Here is a 27,989-nt window from a genome sequence, read left to right on the forward strand (position 1 = left end):
GGCATATTTGCTTTTACGTGTTATCAAAAAGCACAGTGATGAATACAATGCCCATCAAAATCCAGGTGGTTTCTTTGTAGAAATTGGCAAGCTAATTCTAAAATTCATATGGAAATTCAGGGGACCCAGAATAGCCAAAACAGTCTTGGAAAAAGTTGGAGGACTCGCACTTCGCAGTTTTGCAACTTACTAAAATGCTGCAGTAATTAAGACGGTGTGGTACTGCATGAAATATTGATTTATATGTAATCTAGAATTGATGATCCAGAAATAAACTCTCACATTCATGGTCAGTTAATTTTCAGTAATGGTGCCAAGACCATTCAGTGGGGAAAGAATGGTATTTTCAACAGATGATGCTGGGATGACTGGACAGCCTCACGCAAAAGAATGCAGTTGGATCCCTACCTCACACTGTGTACAAACAGTAACCCAAAATGGGTCAAGGACCTCAGTGTAAGAGCTGAACAATCAAACTCTGAGAAGGAAACACGGGTAAAAACCCTTGTGACCTCGAATTAGGCAGTGGTTTCTTAGATAAGACACCCAAAGCACTAACAACAGAGAAAAACACTTGTCAAGGTCATAAAAATACAGAACAGTCACAGATCAGAGGAGACAAAGGGGATGTGACAACTCAGTGAAATGGTGGGACCCTGGGTTGGATCCTTGAACCAGAAAAAAGGAAAATTTGGTGAAATCCAAATAAAGTCTAGAGTTTAGTTGATAGTAATGTCCAGTGTTGGTTTCTAAGTTCTGACAAATGCACCACAGAAATGTGAGATAAGAGGAATGTACCATTAGGGGAAACAAACTGGGTGAAAGGTACATAAGAACTCTCTGCATTATCTTTGCAGGTTCTCTGTAAATCTAAAATTATTCCACACACACACACACACAAGTCCAGCAGTCAACATTAGTGACATTGGGCGATACTCTTCCAAGCTTTTTCTGTGTATATAAACCTTGTAAAAATTCTTGTAAACATTTCTAATTTTAATTCTAAATCTTACCAGGTTTAAATGATTTATACCCACTAAAAAGACAAAAGAAGCGCTTCAGTCAGGACGCTCACTAGATATTGCCGGTGATGCTGATGGAGTATACAGAGTCCTGCCTCTGATCAGCTTCTCCTGGAGACCACATGCTGTGACCACTGACGGTGGTCAGAAGGAAGCCTGGTGCTGGCCTTCAGCACTAACGTGTCTTACACTGAATCGTGGTAGGTAGGGCAGGCCTGGGCCCCAGCGCTGTTAGCAGGCAGAACTTTCCAGCTAAACTTTAATGCATTTTTTTTCTTTTCAGTTACTTTCTGTTTATCTCCGGTGACCCTGGTTTAAAATGTAAAGAAGTGATATAAATTTTCCTTTTCAAATACATTTTAGGGGAAAGGAGATAATTGACTTTTAAAAAATACACAAAGAGGGGATTTCCTGGTGGCGCAGTGGTTAAGAATCCGCCTGCCAAGGCAGGAGACATGGGTTCGAGCCCTGGTCCTGGAAGATCCCACGTGCCGTAGAGCAAATAAGCCAGTGCGCTACCACTACTGAGCCCATGCTCTAGAGCCCGCGAGCCATAACTACTGCACCCTGTGCGCCTAGAGCCTGTGCTCTGCAACGAGAGAAGCCACCGCAATGAGAAGCCCGTGCACCACACTAGAGAAATCCCACATGCAGCAACGGAGACCCAACACAGCCAAAAATAAATAAAATTTACATTAAAAAAATAAGTATATACAAAGAAAATGATAGTACAAGTGATAGGAGGGCAAGGCTGGCTGGCTGGAGCTAGGAGCTCTGCTCTGCTCACCTATGACTCCCTCATCTATTTTGGGGTCTCTGGTGGGGTTGAGCTCTTGGGGAGGCTGTGCGCTGGGCCCATGGCTTGTCTTGTTTCCCAGGTAAGAGCAAAGTCACAGCCTAAGTTGATAAACTGTGTTTTCCTTTACTCTCAGACAACTACCATGCTCACAAGACCTCTGACACCGGATGTGGGGTTTTTTCCCCATCTCAACCCATGCTCTGACACCAGCTGCTTGTCCTGTGATTCGGTTCTGTTCGGACAGTAACTGGAGTTAGTGCGGTCCCCACAGGTTCACAGCTCAGTCCCATAAGGCTAACTCCCACTTCAGACGCCAATCACAGGTCCCAGATTCCCTAAACCTTCGTCTGACTGGTCTGTAAGGTGGGGTCCTCACAGCCCCTCCTTGGGTTTGATAATTTGCTAGAATGGCTCATAGGACCTCCTGAAACCCTTCCTTACATTTACCGGTTTATGATGAAAGAATATGATGAAGGCTAGGGCACATCCAGATGGAAAGATGCATAGAGTGGGGTCTGGGGAAAGGGCACGGAGCTCCCTTGTACCCGCCGGTGCACCCCCCTCCTGGCACCGCCATGTGTTTGTCGAGCAACCCGGAAGCTCTGCGAATCCCTGGTGCTTTTATGGTGGCTTCATCAGGTAGGCATGATGAGGTAGGATTATTAACTCCACCTCCAGCCTCTCTCTGCTCTCCACACAAGGGGAGCAGGGGGCTGAAAGTCCCAAGCTTCTAATCATGGCTTGGTTTTTCGAGTGACCAGTCCCACTCCTGAAGCTCTTCAGGACTACCCCCTCCCCACCCGCCACCCGAGTCATCTCATTAAAAAAAAAAAAAAGATTCATTTACCCATGAAATTCCAAGGGTTCTAGGAGCTCTATGTCAGGAACCGGGGGCAGAGATCAATATATATTTCACAATCCATTTTTCGCACACTAGTCTTCCAACTTATAAATCAAACTGTGAGGTTGGTTAATGTGATGAAATCAATCCCTGGAACCCACAGTGTTAAGGATACAACTCTAGATCTGGGGTAACCACCATCCCAGCTCTACTAACTGAAGTTTAGATACAGCTTGATCAAGCCTTTCCTGACGCTTCCTGTGTGCCAGGCTCTAGGGGGCCAGTCATTGGGAGTACAGAGCTGGATCTGACATAGTCACCGAACTCGGGCGCCCTCACTCCAACAAGGATGACAAAGCCTGAAGCACAGCACGTCGTGCATGGTCCCTAACGGGAGATGCCTTTGTCCCCGAAGTTCTGAGGAATGAAGAAACCATTCCTCCTGCGGCTGAGTTAGGGACCTTTTACGTGGGAGGTGACATTTGCATGAAACCTGGTGGAGCTAGGGGAACAAGGAGACTCCAGGGAGAGAAATGACCCCCACAAGGCCCAGAGACACAACAGAACTTGTGCAAATGAAACAGTCCTCACGGGAGGCTAATGCAAGACACACGTGCAGCAAGGATGAGGGCTGGAGGGGCGCCCGAGAGAAAGTGGGGCTGCAGATTGGGAGTGAGGGGGAAGCTACAAGGTGTGTGTGGTTGACGGGCTGTACGGTTGTCCCCAAAGAAGATCCAGACGCTGGAGCAGAGCGTTCTAACCAGTGAGAGTTTTGATATAAGAGCAACTTATGAGCAACTTCAAAAATCAGTAGTATGGTGACACACCAGGAAAGCCAGTTTGAAAAAAAAAAAATTTTTTCTTGTCTATGTCACACGGCATGTGGGATCTTAGCTCCCCAACCAGGGATCGAATCCGCGCCCCCTGCAATGGAAGCGCGGAGTCCTAACTACTGAACCACCAAGGAAGTCCTGAAAATAAATTTTTTAAAGATGCCATTTACAGTAATAAAAATTACATGTCAAAAATCTTTTAAATTTTAAGAAATTAGTGAAGGACAAAATTTTAAACATCCATTGACAGCAGAGAACTACATGTTCATGGATGGGAAGATTCCATCTTAAAAGCATGAGTTCTGTCCAGATTCATCCAAAAAGTCAATGCTATTTCAATCAAAATCCCGACAGGTCATTTCCGGAAGTTGACCAGCTGCTCCTTAAACTCGGAAGGAATTTAAAGGTCCAAAATGGCCAAGACAGTTCTGAAGAATAAAGAAGAGAAGGTCTTCCCATAGCAAATGTCAAGATTTATTATAAAAATCGTACTTAGGCCTGTGGTCCCGGATCAAAGCTAGAAACTTGGAGCAGAATAGATAGAGGCCGCAAAAGAATCCCAGGCGTGAGAGCTGGGTACAGACAGATGTTTGAGAAATCAGTGAGGCGATAACAGACTTTTCAGTGCGTGATGCTGGACCAGTTGGCAATCCACATGGCAAAACACAAAAGTAAATGTGTTATATGGCAATCATAAAGTATTTATTTTGCTTCGATTTGCCTCTCAGTGGATAGTGGCATCTGTAGTGACTCGGTCAGTTCCCGAGGGGAGCACGCCCCACACCCGCACCTCGAGCCTCGCCCTCCCCTGGTCGGGAGACGGCCTCGCCCCTGCTGAGACTGAGGTCGAAGCTCCCAGTCCTCCTTCCATTGTCATCTCTTAATATCTGGCGTCTTCTCTCTAGATTAAAGTCCCTTCTCCTTCCCTCGCTGCCTTATTCTCTCCCACCATTCATTCATTCATTCATTAATGGTACATTTGAAGCCCTCCCACTTTCCCCAGTACATTTTTCTTTTCCTTTCTTTTTCTTTTATCTGGCCACAGTGTGCGCTTGTGGGATTTTAGTGCCCCAACCAGGGATCGAACCCGGGCCCTCGGCAGTGAGAGCACAGAGTCCTAACCACTGGACCACCAGGGAATTCCCCTTTCTATTTTTTTATTGTGGTGAAATATACATAAGATTTACCATCTTAACCTTTTTTTTTTTTTTTTTTTTTGAGGTATGCGGGCCTCTCACTGCTGTGGCCTCTCGCGTTGCGGAGCAGAGGCTCCGGACGCGCAGGCTCAGCGGCCATGGCTCACGGGCCCAGCCGCTCTGCGGAATGTGGGATCTTCCTGGACCGGGGCACGAACCCGCATCCCCTGCATCGGCAGGTGGACTCGCAACCACTGCGCCACCAGGGAAGCCCCATCTTAACCATTTTTTAAACGTACAGTTCATTGGCATTTAATACATTCATAATGGTGTGCAACTGTCACCACCATTTATCTCCATAACTCATTTCATCTTGTAAAACTGAAACTCCGTTCCCATGACACAATAACCCCCTATCCTCCCCTCCCCCCGGCCCTGGCACCCACCGTTCTACTTTCTGTCTCTGTGATTTTGACTAGTCTAAGTACCTCATATAAGTGGAATCATGCAGTATGCCTTTTTGTGACGGGCTTAGTTCATTCAGTATAATGTCCTTGGGGTTCATTCACACTGTAGCGTGTGCCAGAACTCCCTCTTTTTAAAGGCTGAATAATATCCCATTGTATGTATGTGCCATACTTTGTGAATAAGGCTGCTGTGAACATGAGCATAAAAAATATCTCTTGGAGGGCTTCCCTGGTGGCACAGTGGTTGAGAGTCCACCTGCCGATGCAGGGGACACGGGTTCGTGCCCCGGTCCGGGAAGATCCCACATGCCGCGGAGCGGCTGGGCCCGTGAGCCATGGCCGCTGAGCCTGCGCGTCCGGAGCCTGTGCTCCGCAACGGGAGAGGCCACAGCAGTAAGAGGCCCGCGTACCACAAAAAAAAAAAAAAAAAAATCTCTTGGAGACCCTGCTTTCCATTCTTTTGGGTATGTACCCAGAAGTGGAATTGCTAGATCATATGGTAATTCTATTTTAAAATTTTTGAGGAACTGCCATACTGTTTTCCACAGTGGCTGCACCATTTTACACTCCCACCAACTGTGCACAAGTGTTCGAATTTCTCCACATCCTCATCAACACTTGTTATTTTCTGGTGTTTTTTGATAGCAGCCATCCTACTGGGTGTGAGGTGGTAAATCTTCTACATCAAGCTTAACACAAAGAAAATTCCAGCTAGAATAAAGAACTAAATGTGAAAAGGAAAACTTTAAAACTCTTAAAGAAAAAAATAATAGGCAAGTGTCTTTATGACTTCCAAGCAAGGAAGAATTGCTTAACCAACACGGAAAATGCACAAACCCATAAAGGAAAATATTGATAAATATTACATTGAAATTAAAATTTTCTGTATGACAAAATGCAAAGACAAATCATGGGCTAGAAAGTGACGTTTGTAAGATACATGTCCATCAAAGCTCTGTAGCTAGAATATATAAAGAACCACGTATCAACAAGAAAAATGTAACTCAGAAAAATGAACAAAGGATCAGAATGAGAAATTCATAGAAAAAGTAACCCAAGTGATCAGTAGACATGAAAAAGTACTCAAACTTACCAGGAAAGCAAACAAAGAAAAGTACAATTAGGTGCCTTTTCATACCCAGCAGACGAGCCAAGATTGGCAGGCAGATCACACTTGAGTGTCGGGAAGGACACCAGGGAAGGGTGACTTTTGCACACTTTGAAGAGCACGTTAATAATATCTAGCAAGGTTGCAGATGGCGTGTCATATCCTGTGACCCTATGTTTCCATCTCTAAATACATACTTCACAGTCACGCTGTCCTATACAGTAATCACCAGCATCGTGTGACTCTTGAAATGTGGCTCATCCAAACTGAGAAATTTGTTTCGGATTTGAAGACTTCATGAAAGAAATACTGGATGTCCCTGGTGGCACAGTGGTTAAGAATCCGCCTGCCAATGCAGGGTACACGGATTCGATCCCTGATCCGGGAAGATCCCACATGCCGCGGAGCAACTAAGCCTGTGCACCACAACTACTGAGCCTGCGCTCTACAGCCCACGAGCTACAACTACTGAGCCCGCGTGCTGCAACTACTGAGGCCAGCGCGCCCAGAGCCTGTGCTCCGCAACAGGAGAAGCCACCACAACAAGCCCGTGCACCGCAACGAATAGCCCCCGCTCACCGCAACTAGAAAAAGCCCGCGCACAGCAACGAAGACCCAACGCAGCCAAAAATAAATAAATAATTTTTTTTTTTAAAGAAATACTGTAAGGTGTTTCATTAATGTATTGGATATATGTTGAGATGGATATATTGGCTATGTTGGGTTAAAATATGTTATTAAAATTAATTTCATCAGTTTCTTTTTATATTTTTTAATGTGGCTACTAGAACATTTTATGTTACATATGTAACTCTCATTTGGGGCTTTATGATATTTCTACTAACAACGCTGCTGTGGAGAAACTCTCACTATCATACAAAAGAGACGTGCTCAAAATGTTAACTGCCCTATTGTTAGAAATGGTAAAAATGGGGAAACATTAGTGCCCACCAACAGGAAAACGATGAGAAACACACATTGCTGGAGGATTTAGACAGTTAATAAAATATACGTAAAAGAGAAAAACACAAAACAATCCAGTCTGTTATTACAGGGAGGGAGGAAAGGGTTCAGCTAAAGTGAAAGTGTAAAACATGGATGGAAGGGATGTGTCACATCTTCCAGAGAGCGATTGGCCCTGGGAAGAAGAGGACAACAGGACGAGCAGTGCACACAGAGAACATCAATGCACCGGGAACAGCTTATTCCTTTAGATTAAAAACCAAATATTCTAGGCAAACATGGCAAAGTGCAAACATTTGTCATATTTTCCAATCTGGTTGCTTGCACCACATTATTTATGTTATGTTGTTCTCTACATGTTTGTGTGCTTAAAATAATTAATAATTTTTTAAAATTAATTAATTAATTTATGGCTGTGTTGGGTCTTCGTTTCTGTGCAAGGGCTTTCTCTAGTTGTGGCAAGCGGGGGCCACTCTTCTTTGCACGCACAGGCTCAGTAATTGTGGCTCACGGGCCCAGTTGCTCCGCGGCATGTGGGATCTTCCCAGACCAGGGCTCGAACCTGTGTCCCCTGCATTGGCAGGCAGGTTCTCAACCACTGCGCCACCAGGGAAGCCCTAATTAATAATTTTTTAAAGAAACAGGTCGTGAAGAGTTTTGTATCCCATGCAGAGGGGTTTGGACTTTGTTCTTTTGGTCAATGTTCAAAGCCATTGAAGGGTTTTAAACAGGGGACGAGATGTCCATTTAGAGGGAGCGTTTTGGTAGCCTCGTTTTAGGCTCATCCAGGCCAGCTAATAAAAGTGAAGAAGAGTATTTCATTGCTTCTGGCACACACTGTTTCCCCATGTTTTAACAGCTCTGAGATTGGGCTATGCCATGTTGGCCAGTCAGCAGTCAGGGCGTGGGTGTTGCTGATGCATCAGGACTTGCAGAATGGGCGTCAGGAACCTGGATGAACATCCTGGATACGGCGGAGCGGCCTTAAATGCTGCCTCACCCTCACTGCGCTGCTCGTGGTACTGAGACCGGTGATGCTGGTAAACCTGGGCATCAGTGACTCTGAATCAAAAAGTGATTTAGAAGGAGTAAGTTCCACACATGCGTGAGTTTTAGAAAAGCATTAACTTATTGATTCGGCCTATATTTTCCTTTTTATATATGCACAAGAGTGGAATGATTTTTCTTTTTATTAAAAAAACAATTTTTTTTAAGTTCCCTGGTGGTCCAGTTGTTGGGACTCCACGCTTTCACTGCCGGGGGCCCAGGTTCAATCTCTGGTCAGGGAACTAAGATCCCACAAGCCTCAAGGCCCAAAAAAATTGTTTTAAAAAACAACTTTTAATCGTGGTAAAATACACATAACATGAAATTTACCACCTTACCCATTTTTAAGTGTACAGTTCAGTGGCATTAAGGACATTCACCTTGCTGTGCAGCCGTCATCACCGTCCGTCTCCGGAACTCTTTTTGTCTTGTACAGCTGGGACTCTGTCCCCATTATGCAATAACTCCCGTTCCTGGCCACCAGAACGAAACCAGTCTCCAAGTCTCACACAGGTCCGTCCGATTGGTAGGACCTCCCTAAATCACAGCCGAACTCTAGTCGAGGCTGGAGGGTAGCGTTTTCAGCTCTGCAGGCTCTGCCACACAGTGAGGCGCCCCGAAGGGGGCAGATGGAGGTGGGGACCACCCTGCCATCCGTGCTGTAAATGTCCACTGGTCCTGGTCCAGAGATACACTGGGGAAGGATTGTTCCAAACAGGGAAACCCGATCAGAGGCGAATTCTGTGAGTTTGAACCACCAAAGTCGGCCTCACTGAACTCTGACCCTAGGGACCCAACCCTGTAATTCCCAAGGGCAGCCGCTGCAGGGTCTCCCATCACAGTGGAACCTCGCACATCCTCCAGGACTAAACCTTACCAGGGCCAGTCCAGGCTGAAGACCTTATGCAGATAAGGCCCATCAAATCTCCCACATTTGCTGCCCCTGGGACTTGGCTAGCCTTGAACTTTTCATCTCAATGAATTGCTCTTCTAATGCATTTCCTTTTCCAATGGCCAGAGCTCCTCTCTGCCCTCCCAGACGTTCCCGTCAACACGTGGTCTGCGGCACTCAGCTGGTGGTTGTGCTATTGACCCATGAGGTGTTGTGTACGCCCAATTCTCTATCGTGTCAGCTTGTGAGTTCCCTCCTCCTTTTCCTCAACAAAAAAACGAGGAAACCAAACAACCACAAATCCCTACAGCTTTTCTCCAATTCTCAAGATTTCATCCACTTTCAGTGTTCCTGTCACCAGCGGTTGTGTCATCAGCAGAGTGCTTCGGGGACGATCGGATTTTGATATATCAAACTGGCAAAAACACATTAAAGGAGATCACAGTAATCCCAGCCCCAAATCCAAGCAGATAAGGATTATATTACTCAAGAACGTACCCCGAGTGACAGAAACGGAACTTATCCAGTGGGAAGGCTCATTAGCATTCAGCAGCCAGGATTTCAAGTCTCACCGCTTTGGGTAGTGGTTTTATATATTTATTTCAAAATCGTCTGGAAATCTCCGGCTCCTGGAGGTGGCTCCCTGTAAATCTTTTTGAAAAGACACAGTGTCGTCATTTGCTCTCCTCTGCTGATGTTTCCATTTCCTCAGGCCAGTCCAGCCTTTGACACAAAGACTATTTGACGACAGATGGCTCTGTGAGCTCCTGGTGAGGCCATATCTCACTTTTGGAATGCAAGTGATAACCGGGTTCCTCTAGAGCCTTATTTATTATACTGTTATTCCACACAAACTCATTCGATGTAAAACGTTCTGCCCGTCAACTTGAACCCGCTCTTCCCCAGCTGTCGTGCTGGCAGCTCAAAGATGGTGACAGATGACGCTGATGGACAGGACGCCTGCCATCTCCTGCTTTCCCAAATTAAAAGCCGGATGCTTCCCAGCTGAGGGGACGTGCTAGAGAAAAGAGCTAAGAAGGCACTCTGCAGCACCCTGCAGTTTAATCACCGTAGTAGCTTACTAAGTGGCGTTCGCAGGGTCCCGTTGCCAGGCCTTCCTAGCACTTGTGAGTGTACTTAGGCCAACGGTATGAAATCAACCGAAAGCAGACCACATCACTCCCTCCAGAGCCACGGGAATGCTGTCAGTCTTGCATCCTTGTCCCAATGTTTGCCAAGGACTAGTTCTTTCTCCCTTTTCAGAGGTGCCTGCATCCGGTCTCCAGCTCAAACATTTCTCATAGATGTTTTGGCAATAATATAAGAAGTAACGATTTATTCAATCACTCACTTAACAAAGGCACGCAGAAAATATCTAATGGTATTATTTGCTGTTCTGTGGAAACACACCTAAAGGATTGGATAGACTGTCTGTGCATGGATTCAATCAGGACATTACCTTTGGGGTGAGTCTCAGAGAACCAATAGGAGTTTGGCAAGCGGACGCTGGGAGCTCAGTAGTTCCAGGCATGCGTGTGCCAAGGGAGGTTCATGACCAGGTGATCATTTTTACCTGTGAGAAATTAGAATGTTCTTATAACAAGAGAGCTCATGTTAGGCTCTCATGTCTCACATTCTGAGCCAAGGTGACCTTGAACCTCAGCAAATCCCCTTGGGAGGATGTGGGAGAAGGAAGGCTATTAATGTACATCATAAGAATCAGGGGACAGGTGCCATGTTGGCACTGAGGACAGGCAGCAGAAAAGCCAAGATTATGATCCAATGAGAAACTCATCCTCCACGCCTGGAGGACAAGAGTCCAAACAGGAGGAGAGTGGTTGCTGGGAAGGTGGTGGGGTAGGAAGCCCCAGGACTCTGTCTCCTCGCCCAGATTACAACTGCACTGGCAGGATGTGGCTGTTGTAACTGCCTTTGAATTCTGGAGCCTATCCAAAGGCTTGCAACTTCCAGGGGAGGGTTTGGATGGTAAACTGCAGTTAATTCCAGCCAATTTCGGCTCCCAGCATAGTGGCTGATACCCACCCCCGACCCTTAGCCACATGGCAGGCAGCTGTGCAAGAGCTCCTGGAGCAGCTTATGGGCAGCTTTGGGGAGCCAGCGTGGGCAATAGGGACCTTGACCTCCAAAAACTGGGGCTCTGTGTTCTGATTGCTGCTTCTGATCTTGGAGGTGCAGAAACATAGGTAGGTGGCCCATGTGGAACCCCTCCTCGGTGTTGCAAGCCCCTCCCCCTCCAGCTGAAGCAACGTCCAAGGGAATTAAAGGGCCAGCACCTCTTTTTTCCACTTCCATTCATTTTTCTGCTTTTCCCTTTTGGGAGCCAGACATTTAAAGTCTAGGATTTTGAAAAGAAACCACAAATACAGGGGAATTTATAAAGTCAACACATAAGACCAGAGAAAGGTACATGCCCAAGGAAATATGCAGGTTTAAAAAAAGACCTGAGAAGATCGATGTTTATACCTCAGGCTTATCCCCACCAGAGACACAGCTTACAACAAGCAACAAAACAAAACCAAAATGCAGCAAATCCTGAGGAAGGGGGAGAATCTGATTTCCAGAGTTACTACATTACTAGATTCAAATGTCCAGTTTTCAACAAAAATTCACAAGGTGTACAGGAAAGAACAGCCTGTTCAAAGGAAGAAAGAACCTGACGGAAACCATCACTGAGAAAGACCAGATGGCAGAATTGCTAGATGACAAAGACAACTGTCTTAAAGATGCTCAAAGAACTAATGGAAGACATGGAGAAAGTCAAGAAAACAATGTATGAGCAAAATGGAAATATCAAAAAAGAAACTAAAAAGAAATTCTGGGGCTTCCCTGGTGGCGCAGTGGTTGAGAGTCCGCCTGCCGATGCAGGGGACACGGGTTCGTGCCCCGGTCCGGGAAGATCCCACATGCCGCGGAGAGGTTGGGCCCATGAGCCATGGCCGCTGAGCCTGTGCATCTGGAGCCTGTGCTCCGCAACGGGAGAGGCCACAGCAGTGAGAGCCCCGTGTACCGAAAAAAAAAAAAAAAAAAAAAAAAGAAAAAGAAATTCTGGAGCTGAAAAGTGCAATAACTGAAATTAAAAATTCACTAGAGGGATTCAAAGGCATATTTGAGCAGCCAGAAGAAAAAAAAAATCAGTGAACTCAAAAATAGGACAATTTGAAATTATTGAGACTGAAGAATAGAAAAAAAAAATTGAAGAAAAGTGAACAGAGCCTAAGGGACCTGTGGGACACCATAAACTGGACCAACATTGTGGGCATCCCAGAAAGAGGAGAGAGAGAGAGAGAGAGAAAGGGACAGAGAGATTATTTGAAGAAATAGTGGCCGAAATTTTCCCAAATTTGATGAATGACATGATTATAAACATTTAAGAAGCTCAGCAAACTCCAATAGGATGAACTCAAAGAGACCCACACCAAGACCCATTATAATCAAGCTATAGAACAGCCAAGACAAAAGGAGAATCTTAAAAGCAGCAAGAGAAGAGTAATGCATCACATACAAGGGATCCTCAGTAAGATTATCAGCAGATTTCTCACCAGAAACTTTTGCCCAGAAGGCAGTGGGGCTGTTATATTCAAAGTACTGAAAGAAAAACTGTCAACCGAGGATCTTATACCCAGCAAAACTGTCCCTCAAAAGTGATGGAGAAATGAAGACATTCCCAGATAAACAAAAGCTGAGAAAGTTGGTTGCCGCTAGACCTTTCCTGCAAGGAATGCTAAAAGGAATCCTGCAGATTGAAATGAAAGGACATTAGACAGTAACTTGAAGCCATATGAAGAAATCAAGATCTCAGTAAAGATAAAGATGTGGGCAATTGTAAACACTAGTATTATTTTAACCTTGGTTTATAACTCAATTTTTTATATTCTACTTGATTGAAGAGACTAATACATTTTTAAAAATATTAGCTTAAAAGCTATTATTATAACTTTTGTTTATAATTTTGTCTTATATACAATGTAAGAAATTAATGCATAAAAAATTATTACTAGTTTATGTTTTGGACACACAACGTGTAAAGACATGTTTGTAACATCAATAACTGAAAGGGGTGGGGACAGAATTGTTTAGGAGCAGAGTTGTTTTTTTTTTATGTTATTGAAGTTAAGTTGGCATAAATTCCAACTGGTGCTATAATGTTAGGATGTTAAATGTAATCCCTGTGGTAACCACAAAGAAAATAGCTACAGAATATACACAAAAGGAAATGAGAAGGGAATTAAAACATTTCACTGCAAAAAATCAACTCAACACAAAAGAAACCAGTAATGCAAGAAATGAGGCACCAAAAAAGCTATAAGGCATCTAGAAAAAAAAAGTTAAAATGATACAAGTAAGTCTCTCCTTATCAGTAATTATTTTAAATGTAAACAAATTTAACTCTACAATCAAAAGACAGAGATCAGCAGGATGGATTTTAAGAAACATGATCCAACTATATGCTGTGTACAAGAGACTCAATTTAGATTTAAAGACACAAACGGGTTGAAAGTGATAGGATGGAAAAAGATACTCCACGCAGAGAGCAATCAAAAGAGAGCAGGGGCAGCTATAAATAAGCTGGTCACAAAAAGACAGATGCTGTATGATTTCATTCATATGAGTTCCCTGGAGTAGTCAAATTCATAGAGATGGAAAGTAGAATGGTGGCTCCCGGGAGGTTGGGAGGAGAGGGAAAAGGGAAGTTAGTGTTTAATGTTTTAGATTTGCAAGATGAAGAGTTCTGGAGATGGGACAGTGGTGATGGTTACACTGCAATATGAATGTACTTAACACCCCTAAAAATGGTGAAGATGGTACATTTTCTGTTATGTGTATTTTACCACAATTTTTTAAAGTGTTATTAAATTAAAAGAAAAAAACAACTAAATTGGAGTCATTACAGTCCTAATGTACCAAATGATAGTCTTTTTTTTTTTTTAACTGTGCACCATGGTCAGATAGGTTCAGGAAACACTTTGTTAAACCTCCCACGCATATGAGCTTCTGAAATTCTTGGGGAGGTGCTGCATGAGGAAACCCTTGTTTACCCTTTTTTTCATGGAGCAGTTTGATCTCTGCGCTTCAACAGCCCTGGTGTAATCAAGGAGCCGAAGGTGTTTGAAACACAGCCATCTCTCACGTGCCCTGTTCCTGTGGTTGCTGGCTGGCCTGTAGGAAATTGCCGCTGGCCACAGGCCCACATCCCTGTGTGTGGTGAACTGTCCATCTAGTGGCCCCCAGTGACCCTCTCCCCCTGGTAGTTAAGTCTTTTGAATCTGGCCTGGCCCTGTGACCTGAGGCGGAATCCACATGGTGCCAGTTCCAGGCCTCAAGCCTAGGAAGGTCTGGCAGCTTCCACTTTGGCACTTTGAGGGAAGCCAGGGCCCGTGTCAGAAGTCTGGCTGCTCTGAGCCCACACTGAGCTGTGAGGGAGCCCATGCTGGCCTTGTGGGCAGGACACGTGGACGAGAACTGAGGAACCCAGCCAACAGCAAGTTGTTCTGTTCAGCCTCCAGCCTTGTGAGCACCAGAGCTGGTGAGTCTGCGTGAAGCCAAGATGAGCTGCCTGCCCAAAGTCCACGTTGGGAGCAAATAAGCAATTGTTTTAAGCCTCTATGTTTGGGGCTGGTGGATTTGTGCAGCGATAGATACTCCAAACCGCATGTTTCCTGTCTGGCTGAGTGAGGTCGTGAGCAGCCCAGCTGGGGCTTCTCATTACCTCCATTCTCCCTTCCCCTGTGGTCCCCTCTTCTTCCCTGATGATCTAATCCTCCAGCCTGCATCTCTGAACAATAAGGCCATATCCTACCTAATCACAGTACTATTATCATATTTAAGACAACTAGCATTAATTCTGTAATGCCCTCCAATATATAGTCCCTATTCTAATTTCACCATTTGTGCCCCCAAAATTTCTCCTATAATGGTTTTTTTAACTCCAGGAGCCACCAAGGCTCCTGGTTTTCATAGACATGAAGAATTCTCAAAAGGCATTTCACTGGAGAAGAAGATGGTGACTAGAAGTCCTGCTGTGGTTATTACCTGGGCCGCTCTTTGCTCCTCTCCTGGTCCACCTCCTTCACAGGTTGTAGGTTCCAATGAGAGCCGTTGCTAATTTGTGGTGACCACTATTCTAAACTAGTCCAGGTGAGTAAGAGCTTCCACATATAACATTTTCATTTCTGCTCGCACATAAACACCCAGCGTGCTCACTACTTGGTATATTGGCTTCTTCGTGGGTCTTCTCTCAGTTCTTATTTTATTTCTTGGTGGCTCATTGACTTCTCTGGATAGTAATTCCAAGCTGTGCATTTCCCTTGTGGGAACCTCTGCCTCCATCATGCTGTCTTCACTGCATCTTTTTTGGGTAGAGATGAATCATTCTGGAGGGGGTGCTTAGAAAGAGTGAGACCTGGGCATGGGAAGAGAGAGGAAGATAACATTTTTTTGCAGCAATGGTGTTAAGAGGGTGAAAGTAAGCAAACCCAGGGCTTTCCTGCCTCTGTTGGCGGACGAGGCAGTAGGACATCTCCAGAGACAGAGGGGAGTCCAGGATATAGGGGAGCTACCAACCCTAGTCCTGGCATTAAGCAAGATTTTTTGTGTGAAGGAACAGGTATATCCATAGTGATAATTCTCGGTTTGCACATTATCTTGCCGAAAGCCAAATAAATTCACAAGTTTCTTCTTGATATTGTGAGGAAGGATTCTGAAGTTTCCTGGGGCACTTACACTGCCCTCACACCACGTGGGGGAGTCAATAGTTTATTCTAATAAATGTTTAAACATTTAAAAAATGTTTTACAAGGACTTTCAAAGGTTTATTGTGATCTCAGTCCTTTAAGGTGGAGTCCCTTCCTGCCCAGAGGGAAAGGGACCATGACCCTGTTTTAGCCAGTTCCTGCCTGCGACCCTCTTTCCCCAGGAAACCTCCAGAAAAAAGAATGCTGCAGGACCCCCACAGGCTATACCAGGACCTGGGAAGTCAGATGTCTTCCTGTTTCTTCCTATGGAAGCAGCTCTGCAAGAACTGGGAAAGGACAGATTGCTTCCCATCTTCTGCGTGGCCTCAGGGGAAGAACAACTGATTAAAAACGGAAGGTCAGGGCTTCCCTGGTGGCGCAGTGGTTGAGAGTCTGCCTGCCGATGCAGGGCACGCGGGTTCGTGCCCCGGTCCGGGAGGATCCCGCATGCCGCGGAGCGGCTGGGCCCGTGAGCCATGGCCGCTGAGCCTGCGCGTCTGGAGCCTGTGCTCCGCAACGGGAGAGGCCACAACAGTGAGAGGCCCGCGTACCGCAAAAAAAAAAACAAAACCAAAAAAAAACAAACCGGAAGGTCAATATCAGCCCTACTGGGCAAACTTGAGATCTTTGAAGAGCCTCTCAGCCCAGCGGACACTCGAGCCCTGCTCAGAGTCAGCAGAAAGAGGCTCAGCTTTCCCCTTGGAGGCCCATCCTGGCCCGAGCTCATCATCAAATGCGGAGCGTTTTTTTTTTGTTTTTTTTTTTAGATTTATTTATTTTATTATTTTTGGCTGCATTGGGTCTTCGTTGCTGCACGCGGGCGGCATGTGGGATCTTCCCAGACCAGGACTCAAACACGTGTCCCCTGCAGTGGCAGGCAGATTCTTAACCACTGCACCACCAGGGAAGCCCGCGGAGCGTTTTAATCTTTATGCTGCCCCTGCTGCCCTGGCCAGAAAAGCATTCATCACAGCGCCTTGCTCTATCATTTCCTTCAGAAGCCTAAAGTTCATGTCACTCCAAGCCTCTCTTGTCGGAAAGCGGGAGATGACGACATGACATTGGCCCCCCGTGAGTACAGAATAGCACACTGGGTCCCCATTCGCATGGCTTAGTTGCAAAGCTGGTCCGTGACCTTTCCTGACCCCTCCATCCTAACTCTGCATCCATTTGCCGAACAGAACCGGCTCCTTTTTTAGGGCAGCAGACAGCTTTATTCTGAGATTTTTAATAATGTCAAGTATTATAATAGCTGCAGTTTGGGGTCATGGCCATCTTTCCCCACCCTGGTAGTTACAGACAGGGGCTCTGGGGCGGCCACATTCCCATCATGGGGGTGGGGGGAGGGGAGGCTCCCTGGCCCGAGAGAGGCAGACCACAGGTCGGGGAGAAGCCCCCGTACCTTTGTCCCCAGCCACCAGCTCTCTGCCCCTGGCCTCTGCCGACCCTTCCCTCATGAGGCCGTCTGCCTGGGGTTCCCTGAGCTCTGTGCTCAGATTCCCCACCTCCTCACCCGTCAGGTGTCATAAGAAGAAAACCAATATCCCCTGGCGGGGACCTCAGCCGGGGCCGTCGGCCAGAACGGCTACGCCTGGCCTGTCCACGTGGCTGCTTGGCTTCCTCACAGCCTGGTGGATGGGTTGAGAGAGAGGCGGGGGGAGACAGGGCTCCAGGTTGAAGCTGTATTGCCTCAGAAGTCACATCCTGTCCCTTCTGCCACATTCCGTGCCTTGGAATCAAGTCACTAAGGCCAGTCCAAATTCAAAGGAAGGAAGTGATGAGAAGAGTGCTCTGGAATGTTCAGACGCATTTTAACTTTACCACACATCTGCACAATTGCCGCAACTCACTGGCTGAACATTTGAGAACCGTTCATCTTATGGTAGGTTGTGGTATTATGACTTACTATATAAGAAACATATATTTGGTCTTCATCCCAGTTCCTGGCACAGAGCTCCTGAAACCCCGGGAATTTCCCAGAGCTGATAGAGGTGTCTTTTGTGATGTTAATGAGGATGGAGAACCAACCTTGATTAGAGGATTGGAACTTTCAGTCCCACCCTCTGATTTCAGGGGAGGAGATAAGGTCTGGAAATGCAGTCAGTGATCCGTCATGCCCGCTAGATGAAGCCTGCAGAAGACCCAAAAGTACAAGTTCAGAGAACATCCGAGTTGATGAATATGTTGAAATTGGGGAGGGTGGTAGCACCCAGAGCTCCACGCCCTTTCCCCACCCTGTGCATCTCTTCTATCTGGCCGTTTCCTGAGTTGTGTTCTTTTACAACAAACCAGTAAGCTAGTAAGTAAAATGCTTCTCTGTGTTCTATGAGCCACCCTAGCAAATTAGTCTAACCTGAGGAGGTCATGGGAACCCCTGACCTCCAGCCAGTGGGTCAGAAGCACAGGTGACGATCAGACTTGCGAGGGGCATCTGAAGTGGGGGGAGGGGCAGTCTTGGGGGACTGAGCCCTCAGCCTGTGGGATCTGACACCATCTCCAGGTAGACAGTGTCAGAATTGAGTTGAACTGTGGGACACCCAGCTGGTGTCAGAGCATTGCTTGATGGAGAATTGCAATTACACTTTGAAATTGGTGTCAGAAGCGTATATGTCAATTATACTCCAATTTAAAAAACGGAAATTTGGCTTTCCTTGACCCTAAAATAGAGGCCCCACCCCACTGTCACTCCCCACCCCTGCGCCCTGTTGTATTTTACTCCAGAGCACTTATCACAACCCAACACAGTATTATACGTTGTTTCTTCACTATTTGCCGTCTCTCTCCCACCCCACTCCCCATGCTAAGCAAGACTGTAGAATCTAGGAGGACAGGCAATTTTTGATGAACACCTAGCACCTGCGACAGAGGCTGGCACACAGATGCACAGTCAAGATTTGTCAAATTTACTGAAAGCATTCAAATGACTCCAGGGAGGGAAGCCCCACACAGCTGAAAACAAGTGGCAACAAGCTGTGTATGTCAACGTATTAAATACTGACCACAGATGACACAGGCATTCAGACAAGGAAAGTGGCGTCTAATGCTGATGGATAGAGCCAGAAGAATCCTCAGAGGTGACTGGTTTAGCAACTCGCTTTACAGGTGAGGGCAGTGAGGTCCCAAGAAGGCCAGAGGATCGTTCAAGGCCACATAACAGTAGGTCTAGAGCCAGGTCTGTGACTTGGGTCACTAGGTAAAGTTAAAGCTCCAGGTGTCTATCCCTCTCTCCAATGCAGCATCTTTTAGGATCGTAGCATCCCTAGCCTGACAGTGCTGGCTGGCTGGGCAAAAATGAATGAGATTTTAGAAGGAGATTATGAATTGGACGGTAAAAGTCAGGCTCACATGCTGCGGGATCTCTGGGTACTAGACCGAGGGACGAGGGAAATGCATTCTTTGGAGTTTTTTTTTTTTTTTTTTTTTTTTTTTTTTGCGGTGTGCGGGCCTCTCACTGTTGTGGCCTCTCCCGTTGCAGAGCACAGGCTCCGGATGCGCAGGCTCAGCGGCCATGGCTCACGGGCCCAACCGCTCCGCGGCATGTGGGATCCTCCCAGACCGGGGCACGAACCCACGTCCCCTGCATCGGCAGGCGGACTCTCAACCACTGCGCCACCAGGGAAGCCCCATTCTTTGGAGTTTTATTTCATTCACCTTGGGTCGTGGGATCAGCTGCATGAAAAATACTACTGGTCTTTCGTATCATAAAAGCCTCTGTTTTTCCCGGCCATTGGCTAAAGTGCTCTCTGTAAAAGATAGAAGTTTCTAAGCCAGTTCTCCTTAAGCAAGTGATCCCATGATAGAAAGATAGAAACACGTGACTGCCATTCATGCACAGAAAAGCTTTTGGATTCTTACCTCTGTCATCTTTCTGAGAGCACTAATTTAAGGCGCTCTCCCATGGTGCTGGACTAACTCCCACATCGTGCAGCCAGAAGTCAAATCATGCCTCATCTCTGCACCACACAGCACCCAATTCTATGTCTTAGCTCTTATTCAAGTTTCTTGAGTGATTCTACTTGAGTAACGTGTTAGGACAAAGAAACACGCTAGTCCAGGTGGAAGATTCATTTCAGAAAAGAACATGAGGATTTGCAGGACAGTGGGAATCAGGTTTAAAAAAATAGAAGAAAAAATGGCACGTGCACACTTGCTATACCAATGTATTTTCTCCTTCAAATTGACATTGTCTTAACAAGCACAACGGGCCGCTGGAGATTTTGTAAATGCACGATTCTTCTCCCCTCCATCCTGTTTACCTGGCTTTACCTGGAAGAGACTGCATCTGAGCCCAGAAGACATTACAAATCCTTTTCATGATGATGCTTCTTTTTTAAAAAAATTAATTAATTAATTAATTTTTGGCCGTGTTGGGTCTTTATTGCTGCACGCAGGCTTTCTCTAGTTGCAGCGAGTGGGGGCTACTCTTCGTTGTGGTGCGCGGGCTGCTCATTGTGGTGGCTTCTCTTGTTGTGGAGCACGGGCTCTAGGTGCGTGGGCTTCAGCAGTTGTGGATGCAGGCTCTAGAGCACAGGCTCAGCAGTTGTGGTGCCTGGGCTTAGTTGCTCCGCGGCATGTGGGATCTTCCCAGACCAGGGATCGAACCTATGTCTGCTGCATTGGCAGGCGGATTCTTAACCACTGCGCCACCAGGGAAGTCCCCATGAGGATGTTTCTAATAGCGACAGACATCATTGCAATTCAGCAGCACCAAATGGACACTTGAGGTTTATTTGCTTAAACAATGAATGAGGAATGAGACAGGGTGAGCTGCTCGTGTTTTCTTCCTCTTCGTAATTGTCATGAACTGTACATTCCAGTTTTCCCATTTGTGCTTCAGGTAAAATTGCATCAGCCCATGTGGTTACTTCAGGCTCCCTTAGAGCCGTCTGCTACTTCCCCCTTTTAGACTGCTGCAGTGACTCACATCCATCCTATAGAGACTCTACAAATGGTAGCTCCCACTATGCTTTGCTCCTAGTAGATGCTCACTAAATGTCTGCAGACTGAATCTGTCAAGAGAATGCTCTCTGTACTCCCTTCCCTTCAAAAAGAGGATTTCTGAAATCCTAGAAACATGTTCGGAATGTTTAGAGACAGACAAAATTTCGAGATTAATGATGTCTGTGAAATTTGCCTTAAGAATGTGATGTCACACATATAGGTTGGTGCCTTACCCTGACCATTTGGCTGGTAGGTATGTGGGTCACATAGACAACGAGGCAAAAAGGGGAGCTGGACTAGTGCAAATCCATGTGCTGGAAGTACTGTCACTTATGTTTTGCTCAGTTGTGGACGAGCAAGTAGTTCAATGGTGTGTGAGTGAGTGAACTAAGCATATGCTAGGGTGGTGGAGAAGCAAAATAAGGGCAGATGGCAGAGGGCCAAAGATGCTAGTCTAAGGAGTATCAATTCCATTCTATAGCAATCAGAGATCTTCCCAAGGTTTTTGACAATGACAAGAATGCTCATGGAGGCCATTCTTATAATCATCAAATGTATGTTTAGGTAAGATGGTACAACTATTTGTAAAACAGTTCGGCAGTGTCTTACAACATTAAACATATACCTACCAGCAGCCCTTATTCCCGGTATTTGCTTGCTCCAAAGAAATGAAAGTGTATTTGCAAACACACACAAAAAAACTTGTACATGGATGTTCACAGAAGCTTTATCCCCAAACACTGGAGACAACCCAAATGTCCATCAACAGGGGAATGGACCAACAAATTGTGGTACATCTACATAGTGATAAACAAAGGACTGATTCACACAACATGGATGAATTTCAAAAACATTATACTGAGGAAAAGAAGTCAGACAAAAGACTATAAACAGTAGATTTCATTTACAGGAAACTCTCGAAAAAACTAATCTGTAGGGGCAAAGTGCAGATTAAGAGTTGCCTGAGGCCAGGGGTGAGGAGGGAGTTGCCACCGCACGCACAGGAGCACAGGGAACTTTTGGGGGTGATGGAATTGTTCTATATCCTTGTTGTAGTGTTGGTTTCCCAAGTACGTCCATTTGTCAAAATTCATTGAACTTAAATGGAAGTATTTTAATGTATGTAAATTATATCTACACGAAGCTGGTTTAAAAAAAAAGAACTGTATTTGGGCAAAATGCCATACAAGGCAGAGGAAACAAGACAGACCTTCCTAAGGTGCTTGTCCTCTTGACTGAAGGTGAGTTGCAGCCTGTGACATAGAGGCCCCACACTGCAGCACCATGGACAGCAGCGTGGGTGCCATGGCCCGGGAAGCATGTGGACAGAACAGAGAGGAGAGTGCGTGTGTGTCCGTTCGTGTGTGCGTGCGGGGGGGATGGGATCCCTGTGGCCTGGAGTTAATTAATGCACGTCATTCTAGTGAAAATCTTACCTATCTGGCTCTTCCTTCAAGACTTGTTCCCAGTTCCACTTTCTCCATGAAGTCTTGCTTGACTCCCTGCCCATAACAGCCTTTTCTTCTTTCTCTCCTCTGAACTCTTAGAGTAAGTTCTGTTTAACTTGTTTGGAAGTAACCATGGCCTTTGTTTTCCTTTTCTTGTACTGCTATTGAAATTGCTTATTGCTACTTAATTTTCAATGTGATTACACCTTATATCGTCTGCTACTGCGAGTCCCTGAAGAGAGAACCACAGCCTGGATCCCCTTAGTTCCTACAGAGAAGTCGGGCAGTTTCTGTGGATGTTCTTGATTCATGTTGATTTTCAGTTCCTAAAACTGGACTCTGTTAACAATTTGGCATAAGGAAGAGACAGCTACAACTCTATCATAACTGAACTTAAGGACTATGTAGGGAGATAATGAGGTTTGTGAACCCCCCAGTAATTCATCTCCATTTCTACTTTGTTAATTTATTTTTATTAATTTTTATTGGAGTATGGTTGCTTTACAACGTTGTGTTAGCCTCCACTGCACAACAAAATGAATCAGCCATGCACATACAGATATCCCCTCCCTTTTGGACCCATTTCTACTTTAACTGACAGACCATAATTTCTACCACAAAGCCAATACCCTCTTCAGGTGATGTCCTCTCTGTGGCAAACTGAAATCTAGTTGATATATTTCCCCGATGATTTCATATCTCCATGATTTTTTTTCAGTCATGAATTTCAGCCAGGGCAGTCACATTTGTATTCGAAGCCTGCCAACTCTGACCAGAAATCAGGTGTCCGCTTAAGACACACCTTGACAAGCGGATTAGATGTTCTAGTGAAAGGCAGATAAATGTCACTCATGTCACTATAAATAAAAGTCTGGGCCTGCTTATCAGCTTGTAGGGTTGAGGTCATACCTTCTACACTTCTTAGTGCTTCACACTTTATTATCCTTTAAAGGAGGCCTTTTCCATCCAGTTTCTCCATTTATACCCCCAAAGGGAATTATGACTGTTCAACTCCTTGAAACATATGCCTTCTGTCAACTTCCTGTCTTTTGCTTCAGGAGACAATACAACCTGTGGCCTTAAACAGAAATCTGCCAGAATCTTCTCAAATGTCATGTTATGGAATGAAATGGAGCAGGACCCTTTCATAGTGCTGACCTAGGACGTCTTATACCCGCTTTACAAGCGAATCACATTCTGGTGGGCTTTGACTGTTCGGGGTTACATTTCAGAGCATGGGATCTGTCATTGAAATCCATGTAATAACAAGTATGGATTTGGACTTGTGGCTTTGGTCAAATCCTGTTCTTTGAAACCGAACTACATACAGCCAAAGTTTGCAAAAACATCAGTCGCAGCCTGTATACACTGTATACACTCCAAAAGTATCTGAGGGATACAAGGCCTTGAAAAAAAAAAAAAAAAAAAAGGATTTTTGTGGTTAGAGAAATTGCGAGATGGGGCATGCCAAAAGGCTCTAACGTGGCCACAGAAATGTAGTCTGCTTAACTCAGTTCAACCCAGAGCTCCTAAAGTCACATGACTACAGATCCCCTTTCTCACATGCTTTGGGGGTACGATGCTCATTGTTTTATGTCTTTGGTCAACTTAAGGTGTGAGGACAGACTGAGAAAGTTTACAGGGAAATAAGCTTTCTGAATACATTTAGCAGTGTGTACAGACCGAGGCCTTAACAAATGCATCTTTCAGTTATTTCCAGTTCTGCATTACCTTTCTGTACCTACATTTCTGAGCTGCATTTTTTTCTTTTTTTCTGAGCTGCATTCTTAAGTTCAGTGAGGACAGGACTGCACAGGAACAAACATGTTTTCACCAACGTCATGTTCATTTGTACCTGTGAATTACACCTGGTGATAATGATTGCACATTGTTTTGTGCTACAAAGAGCATTTAAGACAAGATCTGAATATATCAAAATCCTAGAAATTTGAAAAAGTAGCTTTGGATGGGTTCTAAGAGCAGAAACTTGGCGATTCCATTTCTGTTTCTGTGTCCTAAGACAGAGGTTCTCAAAGTTTCTGGCCTTGGGACTCCTTTATACTCTTCAAACTTATTGAGCACCCCAAAGAGCTTTTGTTCAGGTAATAATATCTGTCAATATTTACCATGTTAGAAATCAAACCTGAGAAAATTTAAAAATGCTTAGAATACTAAAATAAATAATTATTAATTGTGACTTCCCTGGTGGTCAGTGGTAGAGTCCGCCTTCCAACGCAGAGGACGCTGGTTCGATCCCTGGTCAGGGAACTAAGATCCCATATGCTGCGGGGCAACTAAGCCCAGGTGCCGCAGCTACTGAGCTTGCAGCCTCAAGGAGAGAGCCCATGTGCCACAAACTACAGAGTCCACGTGCCACAACTAGAGAGAGAAAACCCACATGCCACAACTAGAAAGAAGCCTGTGCGCTGCAACGAAAGATCCCATATGCCGCAACTAAGACCCGACGCAGCCAAAAAAGAAAGAAAATTATTAATTCACTTTAACAAAAAACCCATAACATGCTAACATAAGTAACATATTTTAATAAAACAACTATTTTTCCCAAAATTAGTGAGAAGATTGGCATTGTTTTATATTTTTTGAAATTCTTCAGTGTCTGGCTTAATAGAAGACAACTGGGTTGCCACAGCTGCTTCTGATATTCAATCTGTTGCGCTATCACATCACAGAGCCTCTGAACAATACACTCAGAGAATGAGAGTGAAGAGGGAAAATCACATTTTTTTTTGGCCTTGCTGCTTGGCATGCAGGATCTTAGTTCCCGGACCAGGGATCGAACCCATGGCCCCTGCAGTGGAAGCACGGAGTCCTAACCACTGGACCACCAGGGAAGTCCCCAAAATCACATCTTAATATTACTATGAAAATAGTTTTAACCTCATGGACCCCCTGAACAGGTCTCTGGGATCTTAGGGGTCCCTGGATCACATTTTGAGAACTACTGCTCTAAGAATTCAATTCAATAAAAATATTGACAATCTACTGGATGCCCACAACAAGATTAATAAAGACATGTCCCTGCTTCCAGGAAACTCACAGTGTCTCCTTCCACACACACCTCCTTTTTTTCCTATTGAATCTCACTGAGATTTCAAGACTCATTGTCATTCAACTTCCTACTTATCATCTCTGATTTCCCCATTAGATGACTAGATCTCTATCTTTTTAAAATGTCTGTAGCAGTTATTGTCTGTGCAATTCATCTGGGATTTTTAATCATACACTGTGGTATGAGACTTGTTTACCGTAGGTCAAAATGCGACTTTATTATGCTGTGGTTGTATCTTGTCCTTGCTACTGATGGTAGGCTCTTTGAAAGCAATGATGTATTTTGTTAATCGTGCCCAACACAGGCAGGCAGCAGGGACTGTGGACCTTAAATACATATTTAATAATTTGATTTGCAGGTTAATTAAAAAGTGTGGCAGAGATAAGGCGTGTTCACCAATCCTGTTTCCTGTTCCTATTCTTGAGCACTCCAAAAGACTGTATTTCCCAATCTTGTCTTCAGTTGGGTTGGGACCATGTGACTGGGATTTGGTCAAACGGATGCAAGTAAAAATTATGTAAGCCCCCATCAAGCCTGGCCCTTCAGAACATCCAGGGCAGCCCTCCTGCCCTGTCTTCCTTTGGTAGTGGCTGTGGTGGTCATGTGTTGAGCTGGCAGAACCACAGGATGAAAGCAGCTGGATCCCTGAGTCACCCCGTGGAGGACAGCCCTGTAGGGTAGCTCAACTGCACATATGGTCAGCTGATGAGATTTCAGGCATTACTTATTACCACAGCAAAGCCTAGCTTATCCTGATATGTTAGAGGAAAGAGGATGTTCACAGACGAGATAGGAAACAATGTAAGACACAACACCATGTGTTATAAGTCAAGGAGTGCTATGGAAGGTGAGGGCAGGCAGGAGCCAGTCTGGGCTCATGTGCTGGGAGAGATTTCTGGAGAAGAGGGGGAAGAGGGAATACATAGGATATGAATTGGCAGAAGACTCTTTCCTTTGCGAAGGATAGGAACTTAGCCCAAAACATCTTAGGGCAAAAGGATCATTTGTTGGTTCATGGAATTAAAGGACAGGTTTACCAACCAAACTGTAGGAAGAGGGATTTAGCTGTACTCAAAACCCACTGAAACCAGGGACTAAATCTGCTCCTCTCATTGCAGACTGGCAGTAAGTCCCATTCTTACCTTTTGGCTTTCAACCATCTGGGAGGGATTGCCTCACCATCCTTATGGCTTGAAGTTCAAAAATGCTGGGCAAGGGCTCTCAATGGCCAAGCTTGCCCAGCTACCCATCCCCGTACCAAAATGCTTGCGGCGTGTGTTCCTATAAGATACTTCTGCAGGGAAGCCGGGTATTGAGGAGGGGCTGTTTCTAGGAGAAATGAAGGACTTCACCACAGATAGAATTCCCGGTAATAGTTTTGGCTGTCCTTAGGTAAAATATGGGTTCATCATTTCTCTAATTTCCACCCCAGCAGTTTAAACAAAGACCACAGAGGAGGGGGCATGGATACTGCATGCCAGGTCGTAGGGGGAAATGCTTTCACAGAGGCCTCCTGAGGTGAGCCTTTAGGATTGAGTGTGATTTATCAAGCCAAGAGGGGATTCCAGGGAGACAGACTTCCAGGCTTGAGCAAACGGACATAAATAACTCCCCTTCCACACCTTCCTTTTTATATGTTGAAAAAAAATGTATTTGAAGCCATCAGAAAACAAAGGACAAAAGTATTCTGTTAGTGCAAGGACAGAGGATTAAATGATCTTTACCTGGACTGAAACACAAGCTGTGTGAATAAGCAAATGACTTAACCCCTCTACAACCTGGCCTTCTCATCTGTTACGTGAAGATGATAAAAGCACCCTCAGAACGCCCAAGTGACGATCAAATTTGAGAATCCCTTAGCCAATGCTTTAGCACATTGTAAACGCTCAATTAAATGCTGGAGAGTGATACCAGTAATTATTTTATACGCATAAATGTAGCTGGATGCTTGAATTAGATGCTGAACGGTACATTCCATTTTACAACTATTTAAAGTGAGTTACTTATGCAAACCAGCCATCATTAGTGCAAAATACTTTTTAAAAATACGGTTGCTAGTCCAGATACGTACTGTGGCATAAAACCGGGAGAAAGCAGGAAGCAGAAATAACGAGTGCGTGTAGATGCTTAGATTCTACGTGAATCAAGATAGGTGGGAAAGAGGAGGAGACCAGACCGGCCAAGGCTCCCTGGCGGCCTGCGAGGCGCAGGGATCCCGCCCGAGGGGCGCCCGCCGCAGAAGAGGCTCCGGGACACGTACCGCCGAGAACGCGCGCCGAGCCGCGCCGGCTGCTGCCCTCGCCACCCGCTCCACTGGCCAGCCCCGCCCCCGACCAGGCCCGCTCTGCCCAGCCGGGCCGGAGCTTCCTTCCCGGCTTCCCAGGCGGCAGCGCCATCACCTCACTTCCTGTCGCCGGGTGCACGTGGGAGGAAGTGCCAGTGCCTGTGGCCCGCTGCTGCCTGTCTCTCTGGTTACGTCCGTCCGCGGGCCGGGCAGCCGCCTACAGCTGCGCCGCCGCTATGGGAGTCCCGGCTTTCTTTCGCTGGCTCAGCCGCAAGTACCCGTCCATCATTGTCAACTGCGTGGAAGAGAAGGTGAGGAGGCGCCCGGAGGCCGCCACGCCAGCGCCAGGAGCTCCGGCGCGTCCAGGCCGCGGTCCTTGGGGCCCG

General features: G+C 45.7%; 1 protein-coding gene and 1 long non-coding RNA gene across 3 annotated transcripts in view; one reads left to right on the plus strand and one right to left on the minus strand.

Annotated features, from left to right (window-relative positions):
* Positions 1-11: 11 nt before the first annotated feature.
* On the minus strand, positions 12-27,856 carry LOC117308322 (uncharacterized). Of its 2 annotated transcripts, none has more exons than XR_012326197.1 (4): positions 27,719-27,856; positions 17,889-17,991; positions 8,597-15,529; positions 12-8,231 (listed from the first exon to the last, which is right to left on the minus strand). It is a non-coding gene; the product is annotated as an uncharacterized lncRNA (long non-coding RNA). The 2 variants fall into 2 exon arrangements; XR_004522290.2 differs by lacking the exon at positions 12-8,231 and having other exon boundaries at positions 8,250-10,681; positions 15,160-15,529.
* XRN2 (5'-3' exoribonuclease 2) overlaps positions 27,783-27,989 on the plus strand; it is an 80,017-nt gene continuing 79,810 nt past the window's right edge. The window contains exon 1 of the mRNA XM_019927554.3: positions 27,783-27,914. Within this exon, the coding sequence (XP_019783113.1) occupies positions 27,840-27,914 (75 nt within the window). The 5' untranslated portion in view covers positions 27,783-27,839. The remainder of the gene's footprint in view (positions 27,915-27,989) is intronic.

This window comes from Tursiops truncatus, chromosome 15, assembly GCF_011762595.2.
Source record: "Tursiops truncatus isolate mTurTru1 chromosome 15, mTurTru1.mat.Y, whole genome shotgun sequence".
NCBI classification, from domain to species: Eukaryota; Metazoa; Chordata; class Mammalia; order Artiodactyla; family Delphinidae; genus Tursiops; species Tursiops truncatus.